General features: G+C 37.7%; 1 protein-coding gene across 5 annotated transcripts in view; it reads right to left on the bottom strand.

Annotated features, from left to right (window-relative positions):
* The window catches only part of CDKL3 (cyclin dependent kinase like 3), a 38,629-nt gene extending 16,723 nt beyond the window's left edge, over positions 1-21,906 (bottom strand). For 3 of the 5 annotated variants that reach the window (XM_037050457.1, XM_037050453.1, XM_037050458.1), the window contains exons 1-6: positions 21,756-21,906; positions 21,140-21,322; positions 17,036-17,230; positions 7,915-8,093; positions 4,223-4,335; positions 771-910 (exon numbers count right to left, since the gene is read on the bottom strand). In XM_037050457.1, the coding sequence (XP_036906352.1) occupies positions 771-910; positions 4,223-4,335; positions 7,915-8,093; positions 17,036-17,230; positions 21,140-21,304 (792 nt within the window). In that variant the 5' untranslated portion in view covers positions 21,305-21,322; positions 21,756-21,906. Of the gene's footprint in view, positions 1-770; positions 911-4,222; positions 4,336-7,914; positions 8,094-17,035; positions 17,231-21,139; positions 21,323-21,587 lie in introns of all 5 variants that reach the window. The other 2 variants (XM_037050454.1, XM_037050456.1) reach the window with 2 other exon arrangements.
* Positions 21,907-22,268: the final 362 nt, after the last annotated feature.

Below are 22,268 nucleotides of genomic sequence, written 5' to 3'. Positions count from 1 at the left end.
CCCAGTGGACTGAGGCACTGAGGTTAAGTGACTTGGCCAAGTTTACAGAGCTATTAGTGGGAAAGCTAGGTTTTAAATGTAGTCTTTGGGATTCTGGAGTCCCTTCTTACAAACACTACAGTATATTTGATTTGTAATTTAGGTAACCACTTTTTTTAAGTGCTATATATTAGAAATAAGACAGCTTAGTTGATGCTGGGAAATTGGCTGGACAGAATGAACAGGAACAGCTACTTTTCATAGTAAAGTCTCTTATCTTTCGTATTTTGTACTAAGTGTATTCGTATATTTATTACCTAGTTTAAAATGAAGTTTAAATTTTGAAATAATTTAAAATTACTATAAAATGTGTTTTTTCCTCTCCAATTGAAGGTGCACATGTATTTTGGCATTGGCATGTCTCCAAGCAATGTTACAACTGCAGGTACCAACACCTGTAGATACCTGAGGATGCCACTGTACACGGGACAGATCCCTAACTTGGGGAGAGTGATTACTAAAAGGTGGTGATAAACAAGTAAGTCCTTAGCATTTTCCCAGTTTATCACTAATTATCATTAAAATTGAGGTAAACTAAAAATAATAAACAAGATTATACTAGAGGGCTTTCAGTTCTAATAGTCTATGAATTTTACTTTCTCTGAGCTAACCACAAAGACAAATACCATTACTCTACAAATCCTTTTAGAATTTCATTGAAGTAATACTCTAAAACTACATTATAATTTATGCAAATTTCCCAGAAATAAGTCCTTAATCTCGTAACATACATGAACAGCATCTGCCAACAATCCATTTAACTTTGGGTACTTTTTTCTTGCATTTTTGGGGTGTTGAACTTGCGGAAGGATCACTCCAGCAAAAACTGGACTCTTGGAAAAGATATTCTGCAAATGAGGTGTCAAATTGCCTGAAAAGAGAAAAATATATGAGAGAAATTAGCCTACAATAAAAATAATCAACCCTAACTGGTATGGCTCCATTGGTTGGGCACTGTTCCTTAAGGCAAAAAACCACCGGTTTGATTCCTGGTTGGGGCACATGCCTTGGTTGCAGGTGCATCCCCAGTGGGGCCACATATGGGAGGCAACCAATCAACGTTTCTCTCTCATATCGATGTTTCTTTCCCTCTTTTTCCCTCCCTTCCCCTCTCCCTAAAAATAAATAAATAGTATCTTCAAAATAATAATCAAATTGCTATGTGTTGTGTATTAAGTTACTAAAAAGAAAGAATAACATTTACACTTTTTTAATTTTTTAAAGTTGAACAAGAAACTATCTTAATATAGCATAAAAAATTGAAGTTTCCCCAGTAATCTGTTGGTAGCACACAGGCACTAGAAAAATGTAAAACAACCAAGCTTATTTTCCTTTCCCAAAATATAATACATAATATATAATGCTATCAGGAAAATAAAATACAAACCTTTACATATTTCCATATGAGTATCTAAATGGCTTAACTAGCAAGCATTCATCAACAAAGCCTTATTCAGAATAGCTAACATATTAAAATTATTTAGAAACAGAAATACTGCAAAGAAAAAACAAGGCTAAATATTAGTAGCAGAATGGAAAGGATTATAAATAGGAGTGAAGAGAGCTAAGTTCTAGTACTAGTTAGTACTAGTTTTGCCATACAACTAGTTTTGTGACCTTGGGCAAATCTCCTCCCTGTCTGTGCCATGGTTTCTTCATCTTTAAAATAAAAAAAGAATGATCCCACCATCTCTATGTTTTCTTCTAACATTAATCTTATAACCAAAACTTTAAAGATGACACAAAAAATGTGATGCTTTAAGGCTCTGAACTATATCCTTAATCAATATTTATCCAGATTTCAGCCCTATCTGGTATGGCTCAGTGGATTGAGTGCTGGATTGCAAAGCAAAGAGTCATCAGTTTGATTCCCAGTCAGGGCACATGCCTGGGTTGCAGGTCAGATCCCCAGTAGGAGTGCATGAGAGGCGACCACACATTGATGTTTCTCTCCTCTTTCTCCCTCCCTTATCCTCTCTCTAAAAATAAATAAATAAACTCTTTAAAAGAAATATTTATCCATATTTCACAGTTTTTGTAGTTGTTTACAGTACTTTCCTCATGATCCTGTAATTATGTGTTTATGTATAGCTTCCCCACCACAGAAAGGGCTCCTCCAGCTCCTCACTCATATATATAGGTACACATTGTATTTAAGCTGTGTGTGTGTATATATATGTATACATGTATATATAGACATGGTATATACACACAATGTGTATACATATATTATATACATACAATGTGTGTATACACATACACACAAATTCCATGAGCAAGGCTATCCATCAAAATGTTTGGGTAGTCAAAGCAGATAATCAATTTCAGCTTTCATTGAATATATTTTTGAATAGGTTATTTAGCTATTTGCTTATCTACTATGATAAAAAAGTTTTTTGCAGCAAATAATTGACTTTCTATGTCCATGTTATTTTAAAAAGCATAATAAAAGACACATAGATCAATGGCACAGAATGGAGAGCCCAGAAATAAACCCACACCTTTATAGTCAATTAATATTCAACAGAGGAAGCAAGCACATACAATGGGCTAAGGATAGTTTATCCAATAAATGGTGGTGGGAAAACTGGACAGATAGATGCAGGAAAATGAAACTAGACCACATTCTTACATCATACACAAGAATAAATTCGAAATGAATCAAAGACTTAAATATTAGACCTGAAACCATAAAAATCCTAGAAGGAAACATAGGCAGCAAAATCTCAGACATTACTTGCAGCAAATTTTTATTAGATATACCTCCCCAGGCAAGGGAAACAAAAGAAAAAATAAACAAATGGGACTACATCAAACTAAAAAGTTTTTACACAGCAAAGGAAATCATCAACAATATAAAAACACAACTCACAGAATGGGAGAGCATATTCACCAACACATCTGAGAAGGGGTTAATATCCAAAATTTATAAAGTACTTATAAAACGCAACACCAAACAAAAATACACCACAATTAAAAAATGGACAAAGGACCTGAATAGACTCTAGGCTCTACTCCAAGGAGGACATACAGATGGCCAATTGCCATATGAGAAGATGCTCAATGTCACTAATCATCAGAGAAGTGCAAATTAAAACCACAGTGAGATACCATCTCACATCTGTCAGTATGGTTAGTGCCAATAAATCAACAAGCAACAAGTGCTGGCAAGGATGTGGAGAAGGGGGACCACTTTTGCACTGTTGGTGGGAATGCAGTCTAGTGCAGCCACTCTGGTGGAAAGCAGTATGGAGATACCTCAAAAAATTAAAAATGGATTTGGCTTTGACCCTGCGATCTTGCCGCTTCTGGGAATATATCTGAGGGAACCCCAAACACTAATTCGAAAGAACGTAAGTGCCCTTATGTTCATTGCAGTGTTATTTACAGTCACCAAGATATGGAAGCAGCCCAAGTGTCCATCAATAGATGAGTAGATAAAACAACTATGGGACATTTACACAACAGAATTCTACCTGACCATAAAAAAAGGAAAAGTTTACCCTTTGTGACAGTATGGATGGACCTGGAGAACATTATGCTAAGTGAAATAAGCCACTTAGCAGAGAAAGACCAGTACCATATGATGTCACTCGTATGTAGAACCTAATGAACAAATTCAACTAACAAGACAAACAGAGACACTCAGATGGAGAGCAGACGACAGCTAGTGGGGTGGGGTTAGGTGGTGGACAGATTGAGCAAAAAGGAAAAAGGGCTCATTGACACGGACAACAGTGTGGTGATTGCTGGGGGCATGGAAGTATAAGGGGACTAAAGGGTAATGGAAAAAATACAATAAAGATGAAATAAAATACAAAAATCCATAAATTAAATATATAATTTAAAAGTCTTCTTTGAGTATGCAAATATTAGTAGAAGCCAAAATTTTAAAGCAACTTTCAGATCAGTTGAAGAGGATTCCTACTGTACCATTTTTTCTTATTATCATCCATCAACATATGGCTTAGCTATTTGCATCCTGGCGAGGAAAATATTATTTGTAAAAACAGAAGAGAATTTTCTGCTTTCTTTATCAGATCAAGGCTTCCATCTGCTGCCATCTATCCAAACAAGATGCTTCCCTATTCTTATAATGAGAAAACCAAAGTTGAAAGTCAAGTAAAATTGATCTGGAAACATTTGTTTTAGGCACTTCACACTGTATTTTAGTAATACCTACCTACTTTTAAAACAATTTTATGAAGTAAGTCCAAATCAGAGCTGCTAGGAAGAAAGGGATTTCCAGTGGCCATCTCAATGATCATACAGCCCAAAGCCCAGATATCCACAGGCCTGAAATAGGTGAGAATAAACCACTTTTTCATGGAGAGATACATAAAATATATTGTCTAAGAGAACTTTTAAAATACAATTAAGGACAAAGAGACAGGAATGGCTAAGTAGTATTATTTATAAATTTTCACCATAGTATATCATATGCAAACTTTAGGATATACACATATATTAACTATTTTCACATGTAGCAATTGAGATAAAAAGTAACTATAATTATAAAACCATTTCAGATACTTACATAAGAACATTATGGTAAATAGTTTATGAATTAGAATAATTGAACACTAAAATCATCTTATATTTAAAAAGTATATATTAAAAATCTCAAACATTAATCACTTACATTTTATTTATTTATCTTAACACATTGTGAGTCACCCATGATTCAAACGTTTTTCCTATGTAATTAGTTTTTTAAAAATATTTTATTTCTTTATTTTTAGAGAGAGGGGAAGGGAAGGAGAAAGAGAGAGAGAGAAACATCAGTGTGTGGTTGCCTCTCACATGGCACCCACTGGGGATCTGGCCCACAACCCAGGTATGTGCCCTGACTGGAAATCGAACCACAACCCTCTGGTTCACAGCCCATGCTCAATCCACTGAGCTACACCAGCCAGGGTTCATAATTAGTTCTTTTTTTTAAGATTTATTTATTTATTTATCTTTAGAGGGGAAGGGAAGGAGAGAGAAGGAGAGAAATATCAATATATGGTTGCCTCTCGTGAGTCCCCTGCTGGGAACTGGCCTGCAACCCAGGCATGTACCCTGACTGGGAATCGAACTGCGATCATGTGGTTCGCAGGCCCGCACTCAATCCACTGAGCTACACCAGCCAGGGCGCTAGTTTTTAAAAGATAGTTTATATCACTGGGGCCTTTAAGTAGATTAAAAACAATCTACTTTTGTTTGGAGATGGAGATATGATTTAGGGGCAAGGAATAGGGATTGGGGATGCCCTACTTTTGGATGGCTAGGGAAACAAATACTAGCTTAATTCCAGTGATATATATAAAGAAAAGTTATTCCTATATTAACTCTAACCTGTTTCCCTTTTCTGTGGTATTTTTGCTGTACATAGTATATCTATTTGTTATAAACCAAACAATACATTGTTACAATTATTACTTCATAATCTATGATATGTTACTTATATTTCCTGAGCCAAATATAATTCAGCTCGTCCCTACATTCTTTTTGCTGTTATTGGCAGATATACATATAAAATATACATTTATATACTTATATGTTTATAGGCCCAACAATATACTGTGTGTGTACTATTTCATATAATTGCCCTCAAAATTAAACAAGAGAATAAGGGATAAAGATATGAACATATGCTACCATATTTTGCCATGTATAATGTGCTCCAGTGTATAATACACACCCTCATTTTTGGCCCAAACTTTCAGGAAAAATATCTTTCATTTTAATTTTTTAATTTATTTATATTTAGTAACAAAACCAATTACCATATTCCAGGGCATTGGACTTTTGCATACAGATATCATTATTGCTTTCTGGAATTACACTTTTATGTTTTAATGCATAAACATAAATAAAATAATTAAAAACATGTGTAAAGATACAGAATTAGTACTACCCATGTATAATGCGCACCCTTAAAATTTTGGCAAAAAAAGTGCTCATTATACATGGCAAAATATAGTGTCTTTTATAGTAACATAAGTACCTTTACCTGTGCTCATTGCTTTTCTTGTGGATTCAAATTACTCTGTGGGGTTACTTGTTTTCAGCCTGAAGCACTTCCTTTGGGAACTCCTGTTAGGCAGGAGTGCTAGCAACAAATTCTGTTTTTGTTTATTTGGGAAAGTCCTTATTTCACCTTCGTTCTGTAAGATAAGTTTGCTGGATATAGAAGTTTGGGGTAGTAATTTTTTTCTTTACCTATTTTGAATATGTTGTACCACTACTTTCTGGCCTACATTGTTTCTACTGAGAAGTTAGCTGTTATTCCTATGGAAGTGCCATTGTAAATGATGAATCACTCTTCTCTTGCTGTTTTTAAGATTTTCTTCTTGTTTTTAACTTTTGGCATTTTTACGATGCTATGTCTGTGGGTCTCTCTGACTTTATCTTACTTGGAGTTTGTTGAGCTTCTTGGTTATTGCTTTTCAATAAATTCTGGTCCTTTTTCATTCATTATACCTTCTAATATTTTTTCTTCTCCTTTCTCTCCTCTCCTTCTGGTACTCACAGCAGAGAGGTGGTCCAGTAGGACATCAGTGGTAAGTACAGTAGAAAAGGTACTATAGAGTGACTTCCAGCAAATTGGCTTACCTTTCTGTGCCTCAGGGTCTTATTTAGAGTGAGGATAACAACAGCACCACTTTCATCATAGGGTTATTGTGAACATGAAATGATTTAATGCATATAAAGCATTTAGAACAATTTCTGACACAAAGTACTCTTTAATATTAGAAATTCATATATATAAACAGAATAATGATTTCTAGAAAAAGCATGCAAAAATCATCCCTCCTCCATTACTTTCTAAAATTTAAAACAAATTTTATTTATTTATTTTTAGAGAGAGGGGAAGGGAGAGAGAAAAAGAGGAAGAGAAATATTGATGTGGGAGATAAACACTGATTGGTTGCCTCTTGCACACCTCCACCTGGGGACCCAGCACACCACCCAGGCATGTGCCATGACCAGGAATCCAACTGGTGACCTTTCACTTTGAAGGACGATGCCCAGGCCACTGAGCCAAGCTGGTCAGGGCACCCCCTTCCATTTCTTGTATTATCTGTACAATGTGATCCCTTCATGTTCTTTCAGACTTGTTATTTGTATACGAGGTTGCTGTTTCATGTACTGTACTGTCCAGTGCTCATCTACTGTTTCACAATAAACTGAGACCACGCTACTTTTTGAGGCACCCGTAACAGTATAATTTAACAATTATTACTTGCCAGTCTTTGCAAAGAGAATGCTATATTCCAGAAAATGGGGAACTTGACAGTCTCTATAGTAACACTGGCAGAGAGGTAAATTATTTCTTTAATTTTTATTTATTTTTTAGAGAGGGGAAGGGAAGGAGAAAGAGAAGGAGAGATACATCAATGTGTGATTGCCTCTTACACACCCGCTACTGGGGACCCGGCCTGTAACCCAGGCATGTGTCCTGAGTGGGAATTGAACCAGCAACCCTTTGGTTTGCAGTCCAGTGCTCAGTCTACTGAGCAATGCCAGCCAGGACAGAGTGAGGTAAATGATTTTTAAATTCTTTGCAGAATGTAGAGGCTCAAGATAAGCAGAGAAGGCAACTCTGCCAAGGATGGAGCATTAAAGCAAGCATGGATACAGCCTGAGGGGTGTCTCCATAGATCTCCGGGAGATGGGGCCATTCAGCCCCAAAGAGCAAGCACAGGAATGTCTACAGCGAGCGGGGCAAGTGCCTATGGGGCTTCTCTGTTCTATGTGGAGGTATCTCTTTCTTAACTCCAATTCAGATGCAGATGGCAGAGGGTGTCCGTAGTAGGGGTGACAGATTCACCGAAGGAAAAATAGAGATTGATAGGAAAGGCCAGGGACATCCCAAAATATACATACTTTCCATAACAGGTATCTTTTAATACTAGTTCTGGAGCTCTATACCAGCGTGTGGCCACATAGTCTGTATAAATGTCCCCAGGAGCTGCTAGCGTTCGTGCAAATCCAAAATCACAGAGTTTAGTAATTCCTGACTGGGATACTAAAATATTCTCAGGTTTTATATCCCGATGAATGATCTAAAAAACAAACAGAAGATGCAATACATTAAAATGAGGTTTCATTACCCAGAGAATCTCACAAGTTATACAGAGAAAATCCAGCTAATTAAGACAGCAAAGCTATTTTCTTACCACATACAAAGAATTAGCCACACAATGCAAAACCTAAAATTGTACATTTTCAATTCTTGCCCCATTCAGCCTCTTGTGATGAAAGAAAATCAAGAAAACAAGTATAGACCCTGGCTGGTCAGCTCAGTTGGTTAGAGCATCATCCTGATATGCCAAGGTTCTGGGTTTGATTCCCTGTCAGGGCACATAAAAGAATCAATAAATAAATGCGTAAATAAGAGGAATAACAAATCTCTCTCTCAAAAAATGAAAAATTTAAAAAGAAAACAAGTATAATGCTAAAAAGGTAAATCACATTCCTCAAAGGAAAAGTAGACAAAAGAGCTTAACAAAAAAAGTTGAACTTTTCCTTCAGCCCATGTTGCAGCCCAGCCCTCCCTCCGCAGCTAAGCCTCTTGCGGTCATCACCGTCATCCATTCTTCACCTCACGTCCACTCGTTCACTTCTCAAAGTAATGTAATCTGTTTTCTGCAGCAATGTTCTGTTAACTGGCCTGAGCTAATGTCGACAACTTAATTGTTGCTGTAGCAACAATTAAGAGATATCCCTCAACACAAGTATAATGCTACCTTACTTAATATTTTAGTGTCAAAGTACTGCCAACCACTCCCCCGTAACTGATTCCAGTCTCAGGCTCTCTCCTCTCATACATCATGCTTCCTGAACAATCTCTCCTGCTTTTTTCTTTATTTTTTGGACCACTTTCTTCACTTGATTATGGGGTCACCATACTCTCTCGGGCTTCTTCTCACCCATCGGCTACTCCATCTCAATCTCATCTGGTTTTATAACTTTAGTAACTATCCATATGCTTATGATTTCCAAATTTCTATGCCTAATTTCTATTTCTAGACATCACCCTTGGTTTCTTCAAGGAGTGGAATTTCATAAGAAATCCCACTCAGCAGATCCAAAGCTAAACACATCATCTCCTCCAAACTTACTTGTGATTGATAGTCCTTTAGTTCAGTGAATGGAACCAACAATGACCCGTGTCCATGTCTCAAGACAGAAACCAAGGTACTTTTCTGTCTCATCTCCCATCTACTCTTAACCTATCTCCTTCTCCCCCCAGTTCAAATCCCCTCAGCTCTCTCACTGCAAATTACAAGACTGCTAACTGGCCTCCAATCCACAGTCCATAATGAAGTCACAGTACTATTTTAAAATCACACGTGGTCAAGTTACTTCTCTGTTTAACATCCTTCTAGGATTCCCTACACAACAAATTTGAAACTCTTTAAAATGGTTTGTAAAGCCCTGTGGGATGTGAACCCAGTTCACCTTCTCAACTTCCTCAGCCTCTTTCCCTAGAATATTAGTTTCCCAATTTTCTAGAGTTTGTCTCATCTGTGCATTTGCTGATGCTGCTTCAACTGCCTGGTCAACTATTTCCTCAGGTCTCAGCTTAGATGTTCTTTCTATTTGTTTTCACATCGTCCTGTACTGCCCCTATCACAGTATTTGTTTTGCTATATTATTAATTGCCTGTTTACTTGTTTGTGATTCCCACCAGACTATAAGCTGCATGAGGGCAAGATGGCATATTTTGCTGTATATAATGTGCACTTTTTGCCCAAATTTTTGAGGGAAAAATAGGGATGTGCATTATACACGGGAACTGGTGCCAAAGCAGGGTTACACATTGTATACGGGAATGCATCATATGCAGCGAAATATGGTATGTCTTGTTTAAGCTATATTCCCACTGTCCAGTACAGTGCTTAACACAAAGAAGGCATTTTAAAACTTTATCAGATGAATGAAGATTCATCTGATTTGTCATTACTGAAAAAGTATCATAGCACAAGCAAAAATAGTTCAGCGACGGAAATTCTGAGCTCTTTCCTTGTTTAACTTACTGCTATGGCTTTGGGATTGGCTCTTGTTCTGCCTCAGTGTCCCTCCACAAATGGCCAAAATTTAACTTAGGGTAACGAGCCATGTTACAGGTGCCATCTGTACAACTACATGGATCTATTTTTACTTCCAAAATTTTTACTGAGTGATTACTACATGCCAGTGACTATTCCAAAATCCGAGGATGTAATGTGAACAAAAGTAGACCTGAACAAGCACATTAGGATAACGCGGCACACACTCTGACCACCACACACCCACCTCCCTTCTCCTCAGTGCTCTGGGCGGACAGCAGAAGGAGCCACCAAGCTGATGCCCTAACATTCTCACTCCTTCCAACAACTAACAGCACGACACATGCGGAATTGTGCTATCCTTGAGAACCACGCATTCTCTGAATCGCAACTTCTAAAATTCTATGTTCTGACAACATCCTCCTTGGTCTTCCAAGGTCACAGTGAGACCTCCGTAACAGAATATTTTGTATTTGTTTAGGTCTTCTTTCACTTCTCTCGTCAATGTTTAGAGAGGTTGGAAGTGGCACATCCATAAAGGGCCGGCAAAACTCTAGCACAGTACTGAGAATCAAGGCCACGTGCAGAGCTGAGCACATGCTGGGAAAGACCCAAGATGGTCCTAAACCCTCGCCTCTGGCTGACTTTAAGGGCCTACAAAAGCAGGAAGGTAAGGCTGAGGCAAAGTTTTAAACTGTCTGCCTGAACACTGAAGGCACGTCCCAACACACAGAAAGAGTCCCTCAGTAAATAAGGCTGAGAGACTTACTGGTTTTTGGCATTTCAATAAACCTATGTCCAGCCATCAGCTAACCACTAAGGTAGCTGAGTAGAGATTTCACATGATGAATATAGACTTCACAGAATTAGTTCAGGAAGGTAACTAAACAAACAACCATCCCCCCAAACAGCAACAACAAACCCTGAGAGACAGGAAGCTGATTTTCAGAGTGAATACCACATTAAAGTTATTCTAAGAAACAAGTATAGCCCATACACAGGAAAGAAAAGCTGTCAATAAGAAACTTTTCCTGAGGAAACCTAGACATTGAACTTACCAAAGACTCTAATCAGCTATTTTAAATTTGTTCAAAGCTAAAGGAAACCATGTTCAAAGAATGCAAGAAAAGTATGAACACAATGTCTCACCAAATCAAGAATATCAATTATAGAAAGAAATTATTAAAAATAATTAAATAAAACACTAAATATCAAGAAAGCAAAAAGAGCCCTCCCTGGGTGGCTCATTTTGCTGGAGTATCATCCCCTGCACCAAAAGGTTGCAGGTTCAATCCTCAGTTGGGGCGTGTACAGGAAGCAACTGATGTTTCTCACTCACATCAATGTTTCTCCCTTTCTCCCTCCCTTCCTCTCTCACTAAAAACAGGAAACATATCCTTGGGTAAGGATTTTTTTTAAAAGCAAGAAGACAACCCACAGAATGAGAGAAAATATTTGCAAGTCATATATCTACCTGATAATCCCCAGTATCCAAACCATATTGTATAAAATACAGCTCAACAATAAAAATAACCCAATTTTAAAATAGGCAAAGGACTTAAATAAACATTTCTCCAAAGAAGATATACAAATATGAACTTACCTGTTCTGGAGATTTCATTTAAATGGCATTTACACTGCGTAGTCTTTTGCATCTGACTGCTTTCATTTAACATTAAGTTTTCAAGGTTCATTCATGCAGTAGCACGTGTCAGTACTTAATTTCTTTTTGTGGCTGAATAAATTCCATGGCATGGAGTTACCTTATTCATCAGCTGCTATACACTTTAGTTGTCTCTGCATTTTGGCTGTTAGGAAAAGGCTGCTATGAACATTCCCGTGCAGGGTCTTAGTGAATATGTGTTTTCAGTTCTCTTGGGTGGATACCTAGGAGTGGAATCCCTGGGTCATATGGTAATTCTACATTTAACTTTTTGAGGAGCTGTCAAACACTTTTCCATACCAGCTACATCACTTTACATTCCCCCCAGCAGAATGTGAGGGTTCCAATCTCTCCACTTCCTTGCCAATGTTTGTTGTGTTTTCTAAATTACAACCAGCCTCGTGCGTCTGAGTAGTGTCTCATTTTGATTTTAATTTGCATTTCCATAATGACTAATGATATTGAGCATCATTTCACGTGCTATCAGCCATTTCTGTATCTTCTTTGGAGAAATTTCTATTCAAGTCCTTTGCCCACTTTTAAATTGGGTTGACTTTTATTTTGAGTTGTATTCTATATATCTTAAATACTAGATGCTCATCAGCTACAGTATGATTTGCAAATATTTTCTTCCCTTCTTTAAACTGTCTTTTGATTTTCTTGATGGTCCTTTGGTGCACAAAAATTTTTAATTTTAATGAAGGATTTGTCTATTTTGACTTTGACTGCCTTTGGTGTTATCTCTAAGGAACTACTGGCTAATGCATGGTCATACAGATTTTTACCTATGTTTTCTTCTAAGAGTTTTATAGTTTTAGCTCTTACTTTAGATCTTTGATCCATTTTGAGTTAATCTTTTATAGTGCATTAACTATCACTACTTGGATTGAAACAATGAGTTGGATTCTCCTTTACTTAGTAGTGAAATGCTCCAGAACCTTGTAAAACTCTACTTAGCAATCTGATTTACAGTACCTCTGCTCTGTATATCCCTATGTGCTTGAATTTAAACAGCCATTTCAGAATAAAGCTTGAACTTCCATATCCTTTAATGGCCTCAGAGAGCCTGGTTCTAAATCACTAAGAGCTTCAATTTAATAAACTTTCCAATTGAATGTTACACAGTTAAATGCTAATGTCTATGTGAAAAAAATAAGCCAACAGCTTCCAGAAAGAGGATGAATAAGGATGTTTGAAGTAGACTGCAAGAGTGGGAATTCCCTACTCACCCTAAAAATCACAAAAAATGGAGTTCTTGATTGGATCCTGATTTTAATAAATTTACAATGTGAAAATGTAAAAAACATTTTAGGAATAACTGGCTAAATTTTAATACAAGTTTGATATTAAATGACTTAGGGAATTATTGTTAGTTGTGAAGATGCAGTATAATGACTGTGAATTTATAGAAAAATATGCTTTTTTAAAGAGATATATAGTGAAGTATCTGGGGATAAAAGTCAGTTTGCCTATAATGTAAAATACTTCAAAAAGCAAAATAGAGGAAGCACATATACCCAAATATTAACAACACATTAAACTATATTAGGTAGTATTTTAGTGACACTAACTTTATTTTAGTTGGGCTCTGATAACCCACTACCATCAGACCAGCCTATATTAGGTAATATTGAAATGTTAACAATATTATTCAAAGAATAATTCCTCGTTTGAAAGACTATGAATTAAAAATCCAAAAGAAGAGTTAAGAAAATATGCAAAAATGACCTGAATTTAGGGAAGCAGAGCTTCGTGAAGTAGGAGGTGGGGTTGGAGCGAGGTAAGATTAACAGTCCTTAGTTATTAATCAGAATTACTTATAATTAATAAAGTTTACTGAAAATTAGATAGAATTTAATAAGCTCCATAAAAGTGGGAACCAAGTCTCTTACTCAAGACTGTGTCCTCAGCACCTAGCATAATCAACATTACCACAAAATGTTCAATAAATACTTGAATTAATAAATGAGGGAATCATCACCTCTCCCCCGTAAGGGACCAACTATTTTCATTTACACTCTGACTGCTTCTAAATGGTTTTGAAGAGGCTTATATTAAGAACCAGATAAAAATTTTAAATTACCAAAACCAGCCCTGGCTGGTGTAGCTCAGTGGTTGAGCGCGGGCCTGCGAACCACACGATCGCGGTTCGATTTCCAGTCAGGGCACATGCCTGGGTTGCAGGCCAGTTCCCGGTTCCTGGTGGGGGACGCACGGGAGACAACCATACATTGATATTTCTCTCTCTCTCTTTCTCTCTCTTAAAAAAAAAATTACCAAAACCACCAAAAGGAAAGAGATAAACTAGGTTCCTATAGTTAGTTACTGCAACTGAATGTTAAATTTCTGTCGGAGCTCCCTAGAAACCAATGTAAAAAAATCTTCCCATTATTAAATAAAAGAAGGTAAATAAATACTTCCTGACAAAAAAAAACTTTTACTGTTGCTGAACTGTATCTGACTTCATGGATTCTTTTTTTTTTTAAGATTTTATTTATTTATTTATCTTTAGAGGGGAAGGAGAGAGGGAGAGAAACATCAATGTATGGTTGCCTTTCGTGCATCCCCTGCTGGGAGTTGGCCTGCAGGGAACAGGCCTGCAACCCAGGCATGTGCCCTGACTGGGAATCGGACCGCAATCCTCTGGTTCGCAGGCCCAAGCTCAATCCACTGAGCTACACCAGCCAGGGCCTCTTTTTTTTTTTTTTTTAAGATTTTATTTATTTATCCTTAGAGGGGAAGGGAAGGAGAGAAGGAGAGAACTATCAATGTATGGTTGCCTCTCATGAGTGCCCTGCTGGGAACTGGCCTGCAACCCAGGCATGTGCCCTGACTGGACTGGCAACTGCCAACCCAGGCAACTGCCCTGAATGGATCCACAATCGTGTGGTTCGCAGGTCCGAGCTCAATCCACTGAGCTACACCAGCCAGGGCTGACTTCATGGATTCTTATTGAGGGGGACATGGGGTATCACTGCAGAGAATGTCTCCGACATTTCGGTTATATAAAATCCAATCACCTTAAATTTGGAGATATTAGGAAAATAACTATTTCTTTTCTTGATTTTTGTCAGTGTGAAGATAGCCTTAAATCACCAGGGCGAGAATCAAGATATCCAGATAAAAAGTATAATATTTATTCTAATGAGCCACTGCCTTAATTCTGTTCTCATTCTGTGGGGTGAGGGACAGGGATAATTTTACTCCAGGTCCTAGATGAAACATGAGAATGTGGGGGCTTCCATCCAGACCTCTTTCCCTGCTGCCCCCGCACGCGCTCACAGATGTTCTTTCAGACTTGGGGCCAAGGGCCACCTTTCCCTTTTCTTTGTCCCTTCGAGAGTAACCCACCTTCTTCCTCTCAGTCTCCAGAGGAAGATTCCCAAGTCTGTATATCCAATTCTGGCAACTTCCTGAGGCCATGTTATACAATTGGTTAAGCATTATTTTTACTTAGAAATTCTCATTGTCCTTTAAAATATATCAATACATCTGAAAGCAATTCCTCTTTCTAAAATCAGTTACTGCCAACGGCACAATTCTCCGGCTCTCAAATTAAAAATCTTGGAATTATCTTTGATTTCTCCCTTTTTGTATCCCTCTCATATCTAAGTCATCCCCAAATCCTGTCATTTCTCTCTCACAGTCTTTCCAGCCCCTACCACTGCCATTCTTCCTCCCCTTCCCACTGCCCGAGCCCTTATGACTTCATTTCTGAGCTGTCACTGTAGCCTCTCCCCTGATCTCGTCTCTCTCTGTACTTACTCTCCATTCTTGCCAAAATAATGTTTTGTTTTTATCCTATTAAAGCAATACTGAAAACTTTCCATGGTTTCCCAGTATCCTCAAGAAAAAGTTCAAACTCCTCAGGACGATTTCAAAGCCCTGAAAACCTCTCCCCAGGTCACCTGTGCAATCTCATCTCCCCTCACCTGGTCTCTGCAAGTGCACACATCCCCACTCTCTGCAGCCCCCTGCCCAGGCCGACCTCTATTCTCAGAGTGGTGTGCCCTATCTGATTGTATTTCTTTTCCTTGTGAAATCATAGTTACAGTTCAAAATTGTACTTACTTTAGTTTTAGCTCTTTTTCAAAGTTTTCTACTCTCGGTCTAGCACATACTGGTAAGTTCCTTTATTCAAGAAACATTTTTAAAGTCTATGATAGACAAGGCAGGTTAGGAATACAGATAACATCACTATTCTGGACTCCCTACCAACACTATTACTGAGCACTTAAAATGTGCCTCACAAGCTGCTAAATACTTTATGCCTACTACCTAATTTGATCTTTACAACAAATCTGTGAAGTACAACAGTATCACTTCACAGGTAAAGACACCTTTCCTGGGGCCACAGAGCGATGGGGCTGCCACCTTGCACCATGCAGGCTGTAAACCGCAAAAGCCGTGTGTTTACCCACAGATTAAGCTGGTGGGTGGAAACCCAAGGTAGTCTGATTCCCAAGACTGGGTGCTCTTAACTTTCCTATTTTGCTGCCTCCCATTGATCTACCTGGCAAGGAAATTACGATCTGAATTCCAGTTGCTATCACAACCATACTTTTTCAAAGCAGCAAAACGTGATGCACTATTAGCAAGAGAGAAAATTAGAAATTAGGATGTCTGAAAAAGTCTGGGGTATATAGATGTTATAACTATATCACTTACTAATAAAACTACTTTGGAGGCTTTTACTGTCATTTCCTGAATAACATCTAACATTCCAGAAAGCGGAGCTCATGGTGGGGACAAAGTATCTCCATAAAAACCCACTAAATACATACTAGGCAACGCTAGAGGCAACACCAAAAATCAGAAGAGTTGCTCTTCTTTCCCTTCTTGACTTCCCATAAGTTAAACAAGGCTTTGTATCTCTCAGCTACTGTATTTCTCTCGTCTTCCTCGAAAGGCATTCATTCCCATTCACTTGCCATTCCCCTTGCCTAGTTTCCAGTTCCTCCTTAAACTTCCCTTCACTTGAACCAGCATAGCCTTCAACATTTTTAATGTACTTTCTCTAATAAAAGATGCCCCAGTTGACTCTGTACCAAACTTATTAACACCTCTTTTAGCATCCCTATAATTAATTGTCTGCCCTATAATTATAAATATTGGGTGCTCAATATGTATTTTGAGTCTGCAACTAATTGTAAGGTAGTGACCCTATTTTCAGGATGTCAATATTGTACAGAAAAATGATTTTAACAATCGTAATATGAACAGAGGCATGTTTAAAGGGCACTTATCATTCATATACACCCTATAGTTTGGCTTATTCTAAGGTACTTACATTATTATTGTGAAGATATTCAATTGCTCGAATGATCTGGAAGAGGTATTTTTTAAGTCGTTTACTCTCTAGTCCATGACAATAATGTTGTAACTCATCTAATATTGTGTGGTCAATAAATTCAAACACCAAATGAATTTTCTTTTTCTGTCTAAACACTTCAATTAGGTTGACCAAATTTTCGTGATGGAATTGCTATTGACAAAAGAAAGAGAATTTTAATAAATTATTTCATGCACAATAATTTGTATATATAATACCTATATCATATTAAAAAGTAGACATATTCTCAGCTTTGTTTCCTCCATGCATTGCAACAGATTTCTCAACTGATTTGCTTACATTCCTATTTTAAGAAAATTAACTATTTCATAATTAATTTTTATAGAACAAAGGGAAATATATTTTCTTACTTTGTTAGCATTTGATTGCTTATTAAAATAATTTGAAGTTAATGTACTATAATGCAACTTGGTATGCTGCTAAGAGATGTCTTCCTACTTTTTAGTTTGATTTGTGGTTAAACTAAAAAAAATTTTTAATCCTAAACCAAGGCTATGTTTATTGATTTCAAAGAGAAGGGGTGAGAGGGAGAAGATGCGGGGGGAGGGAGGGAGGGAGGGAGGGAGGGAGGGAGAGAGAGAGAGAGAGAGAGAAACATGATCCGTTGCCTCCCATACATATCCCTGACTGGTGATCTAACCCACAACCTAGGTATATGCTCTGAACTGGAATAAAACTCCCAACCCTTTGGTGCACAGGACAGCGGAACAAAGTTCCAAGCAACTGAGCCCCCTGGCCAGGATGATTTGTGATTAAATTTAACATCTGAAATTTTAAAAGTCCTTATGTTTTCAAACAAGCAGGGATTTCAATACTACTGATTATGTAATCTGAATATACATGAGTTAATCATTCTCTAAGTTTGGTCCTAAACTCTTGAGAGTAAAATCTAAGTTCCAGGTGTAACAAAAGATATCACACTATAACAAGAGAGTATCAAAACATCTCAAAACTTTTCAAATATATGAACTATCAACTTACAGCCATAAGGACTTTTCATAAATATACACCTATTTGTGGGTACATTTTTGTTCTATTCTATCAAGCATTTTTGTTCTATTCTATTTCCCCTTTACTCTTTTTCCCCTTTATTCTATTAGAATAAAATAATAGTCCATTATTCTATTGAACAACATGACACCCTTTTAGACTGGAATTAATCACAGTTAAAATAATCTCAAAATATAAAAAGTGATATGTATCACCTTAGGAAACAAATGACATTTTAATATTTTATGCTGCTTATTCTACTTTGAAACACACTGATTTAACTATAACCAGCTCTCAAGTTCTTAATTTTTAAAAATCACCAAAAATATCTATTCATTTGGCTAAAAATTAAATGGTATATTTTCAATGTAGGATTCATTAAAAAACCATACTTTTATGAAAATTATTTGCCTTTATTCCCATGGGACAATATCAATTTTTCTACTTATCTGTATTAATACAAAAACCAGTCTTTAAAACATGACTAATAGAAACACGTGCCAAAATGCAATGCCAGACGCCTTTCCTATTTTGGCTCCCAATTTCCCTAGGGGGCCAGATGCCGGAGTGCTGCAGTGACAACATGCTGGCAGTAGCGAAAGAAATGACTGCTTTTGGACACTTCAATATTAATCTTTTAACTAAGGAAAAGTACCGGTTTCCTAGCCAGTATTTATTCTAAAGGCAAAAGCAGTAAAGGGAAGATCCACTGAGAAGTAAGGAATCAGGTACACTCTCAAGTAAACCAAGAAACTCCTAGAAATGCTCCATTACCCCTTTTCAAGTGGTTTACTCTTTTTCCCCTTCATCACTAGATAACTTTTATACAGATATTCTCACTAATCACTGTCATTTATTTAGTGAAATTCCAGAAGATAAAAATTTAGTTCAAATTAAGTCATTATGACCATCCTTTTAGACTAAGAATGTTAACTAATCCCAGACAACTCTCTTGTGGAATTAAACTAAAAACTCTGTAAGAAATAAACCAATACAAATAGTTAAGGTGTCTCAAAATAGTTTGCATAATAATTATAACAGTTAAGTACATTTTCAAATTCATCTCTGTGTTTTTGCTACATAAGTGGCTTTTAAAAATGGCTAAATAGCCCTGACCAGTAGAGCTCAGTTGGTCGAGTGTTGTCCTGACTAGCTAAGGGTTGCTGGTTTGATTCCTGGTCCAAGCACATGCCTGAGCTGCAGTCCCCATTTGCGTCCTGTGTGAGAGGCAACCCACCCACGTTGCTCTCACACATCGGTATTTCTCTCCCTCTTCTCCTCTGTCTAAAAATAAATAAATAAACCTTAAATGATTAAATAAAAAACCAATCACTTTAAATGCAACAGAGTTGAAGAAAGGGAAAGATATTGGCTGGGAAAAGTTCTTCTAATCTGATTTTTCACTTATGGTGAATAACAGTTTGCCTTACAGTATTATTATGTTTTAGATCATCTGGATAAGGACTGGTATCTTTCACAAAATTATAACATCTTTACTGATTTTTACTTTCCTTTTCATCGCCTGGAAATAGAGCAGTTCCTACAATCCACAGATGCCTAATGTATTTCTTCTGTTTAGAAAGCAAACTGATCCATCATATCAAAGAGAATACTACTTTTGCATCAGATAAAAATGAGCAAGAAGAGTATCATTTTTCTTCATTACATAAAACATCTAGAATACATTGTCAAAGTTATAAACCTTAAAGCATCTAGATGAATTCCAATATATAAACTACATATGTATTTAAATATATGTAGTTTTGAATCCAAATCACTAGTTTTGAACCCAATTCCCAAGGGATGTCAATGCTCCCTTCTTCCCACTCCTGACTGAGTTCTTTCCCCAGGGTTGACCTTGTCAGACCCACACAAAAATTTATTTTTTTCCTTGATCTCTCTTGATATGGTTCCCCAGCTCTTAGGAGCCCACTGGTCATCTCTATTTAAATGTACTCCTGTTACCTGAAATTCAACATTTCTAAAACTGAACTAGTTCCCAAACTATGTCTCTTTGAGGTCTTTCAAATTTCCATCAATGACAGCACTCACTGAATCTCAAAGATACTCTTGATTTCTTCTGTTCTACTTCCTTCCACACTCTTTAGTGTCTTCTTTTGCAATATATTACATTTTACTTTCCATTCAAATTGCTGCATTCCAGCTGGGGCCCTCACATTTACACATCCTGAATTAAACAATATTCAGTATTTGCAAACTGAATTAAACTCATATAACAGGCCTCCCTATTTCTACTCTCTGAGTTCTCCAATCTATTCTAAAAAATAGTGCCAGATTTGCATTTATAGAATTGCTTTACTCTGAGTTTAAAAAGTTCATCCTCTTAGAAACTCAGATTTTAATTCTTTAGCCCAAAAGACAAGACTGCAAAACCTACCTCCAATTTACTTCTCTAATCCCACCTCTTTCTATTTCGCTACAGGAAATATTACAGGGAAATACCTCTGCTCTGTCCTTCATCCTGCTTTAGCCTCTCTGAGCCTATGCTGTTCTGTTAACCTGTAATACAACAGTTCTCTCTCTTACGTAAATTCTACGTAAGAGAATTTCTTCCAGTTCTTCCAAGTTCTTCCAAGTCCCAGTTCTTCCAAGAAACCTTCCCTACCCAATACAGCTTTGTCTTAATCACTTGGCATTTATTATGAACCACTTTTTATTCAGTATTATTTTACATGCCCTATTGTCTTTCTGATTAAATAATTAAAGTCCTGAGAGCAGTTACTGTCTTTTAGCTCATTTTAGTCTCAGCATCTGGCACAATGCCTTGCACAAAGCAGACATTTTTATCAAGCATTATACCTGGATACTTCTGAATAATTATTTCACAATATTTGGCATACCTTTTGTTACATAAGCACATATATCTTGTATCACTATAAAATTACAAAACGCAATTAGGTAGAGGGTCACACTTGTTTTTCTACTGCCTGTCTTAATGCAAGTGTTAACTGAAATATTCCTTATATAATTTCTTCCCATAACTATTTCTCTTTTCACTTACGAAGAGCAATTTAGGCAAAAGAAGCAAACCTTCAGAAACTTTATTTCTCTCATTGCAATTTTGTTGACAGATTTTTCTGGCTTCTCATAAAATATCTTAATGGCCACTATCTGCCCGGTATCCTTATGTTTACACTTCATAACTGTTCCATAACTTCCCTCTCCCACTTTTCCAAGGGTTTCATACATCTCCATTCTTAAGCCCGGCTTCTTCTTCATAGAAACAAAGAAAGGAAATGTTAAACATTTTTATTTTATTTATTCAAGCTGGATAATGCATTTCCACAATAAACCCATACTTTCAAATACAGAAACATAGGAAAAACAGGAATCGTTTCTACAGACACCGTTTGTCTTTGGAAACTGCCAGCTCGGCAGTAAGGTGTCCTTGTGAGGCCCGGGCCCTCACCAGAACTTAGGGAGCCTCCGTTGTCTCGTTTATTATCATCAACACTAAGTTTTAAGATTCCTTCACTACCTGTCAACTTCCGTCATTGGGGCGGGGGTTGTTCTTCCCACTTCCTGTCATGCTTGTGCCAAATAGGAGGTTCCCGCAATACTGCAGTCGCCCACAGATCAGTCCCCGAGACCCAAGAAAACCTCGGTACCGCCCGCTCCTCAAACCAGATGTCTTAAGGTCCCAGACCAGTGTCGCAAGCCTCGCCAGCAGCGACCTCGTCTGGGCAGCCGCCACCGCCTCAGCCCATTCTGCTGTCCGACGGGCCGACCCGCGCAGTCCCAGCCCTACTTATGCGGCTGGCCCCGCAAGCTCCGGGTCACCCATTACTATGGCAACGGTGCCGCGGGCCTCGCGCTTGAGGCCGACTGCGCAAGACCGGAACACAGACCCGGCCTTCCTGACCCGGAAGAGAAAATGAGGAGAAGCGAGGACTAGCTCTCCGTCCCCGTGAAGTGGAAGTTCGCTTGCTGTTGCGGGCAGGAGTTAGTGGTTGCAAAAGGCCCATACTGGGACCTCCTCACAAAGTTGGTTTGGAGCGGAGGTGGGGAAGGATCGGCGTCCTGAATGCAGTGTGAGAGACTGCAAATACTCCAGGGAAGGGGACAGCGACACAGGTTTGTCCAGCCCGCCTTGCCTCTGTCCCCAGGCCAGAGAACACCTGTGGCTTGTGCTGGGTCCTAAAAGGATGGCTGGTGTCAT

Source organism: Sturnira hondurensis, unplaced genomic scaffold, assembly GCF_014824575.4.
Source record: "Sturnira hondurensis isolate 20B ecotype Veracruz unplaced genomic scaffold, ASM1482457v3 Scaffold0006805, whole genome shotgun sequence".
NCBI lineage: Eukaryota > Metazoa > Chordata > Mammalia > Chiroptera > Phyllostomidae > Sturnira > Sturnira hondurensis.
The sequence above is the reverse complement of the archived record's forward strand: the minus strand, read 5'-3'. Positions and strand labels throughout refer to the sequence as shown.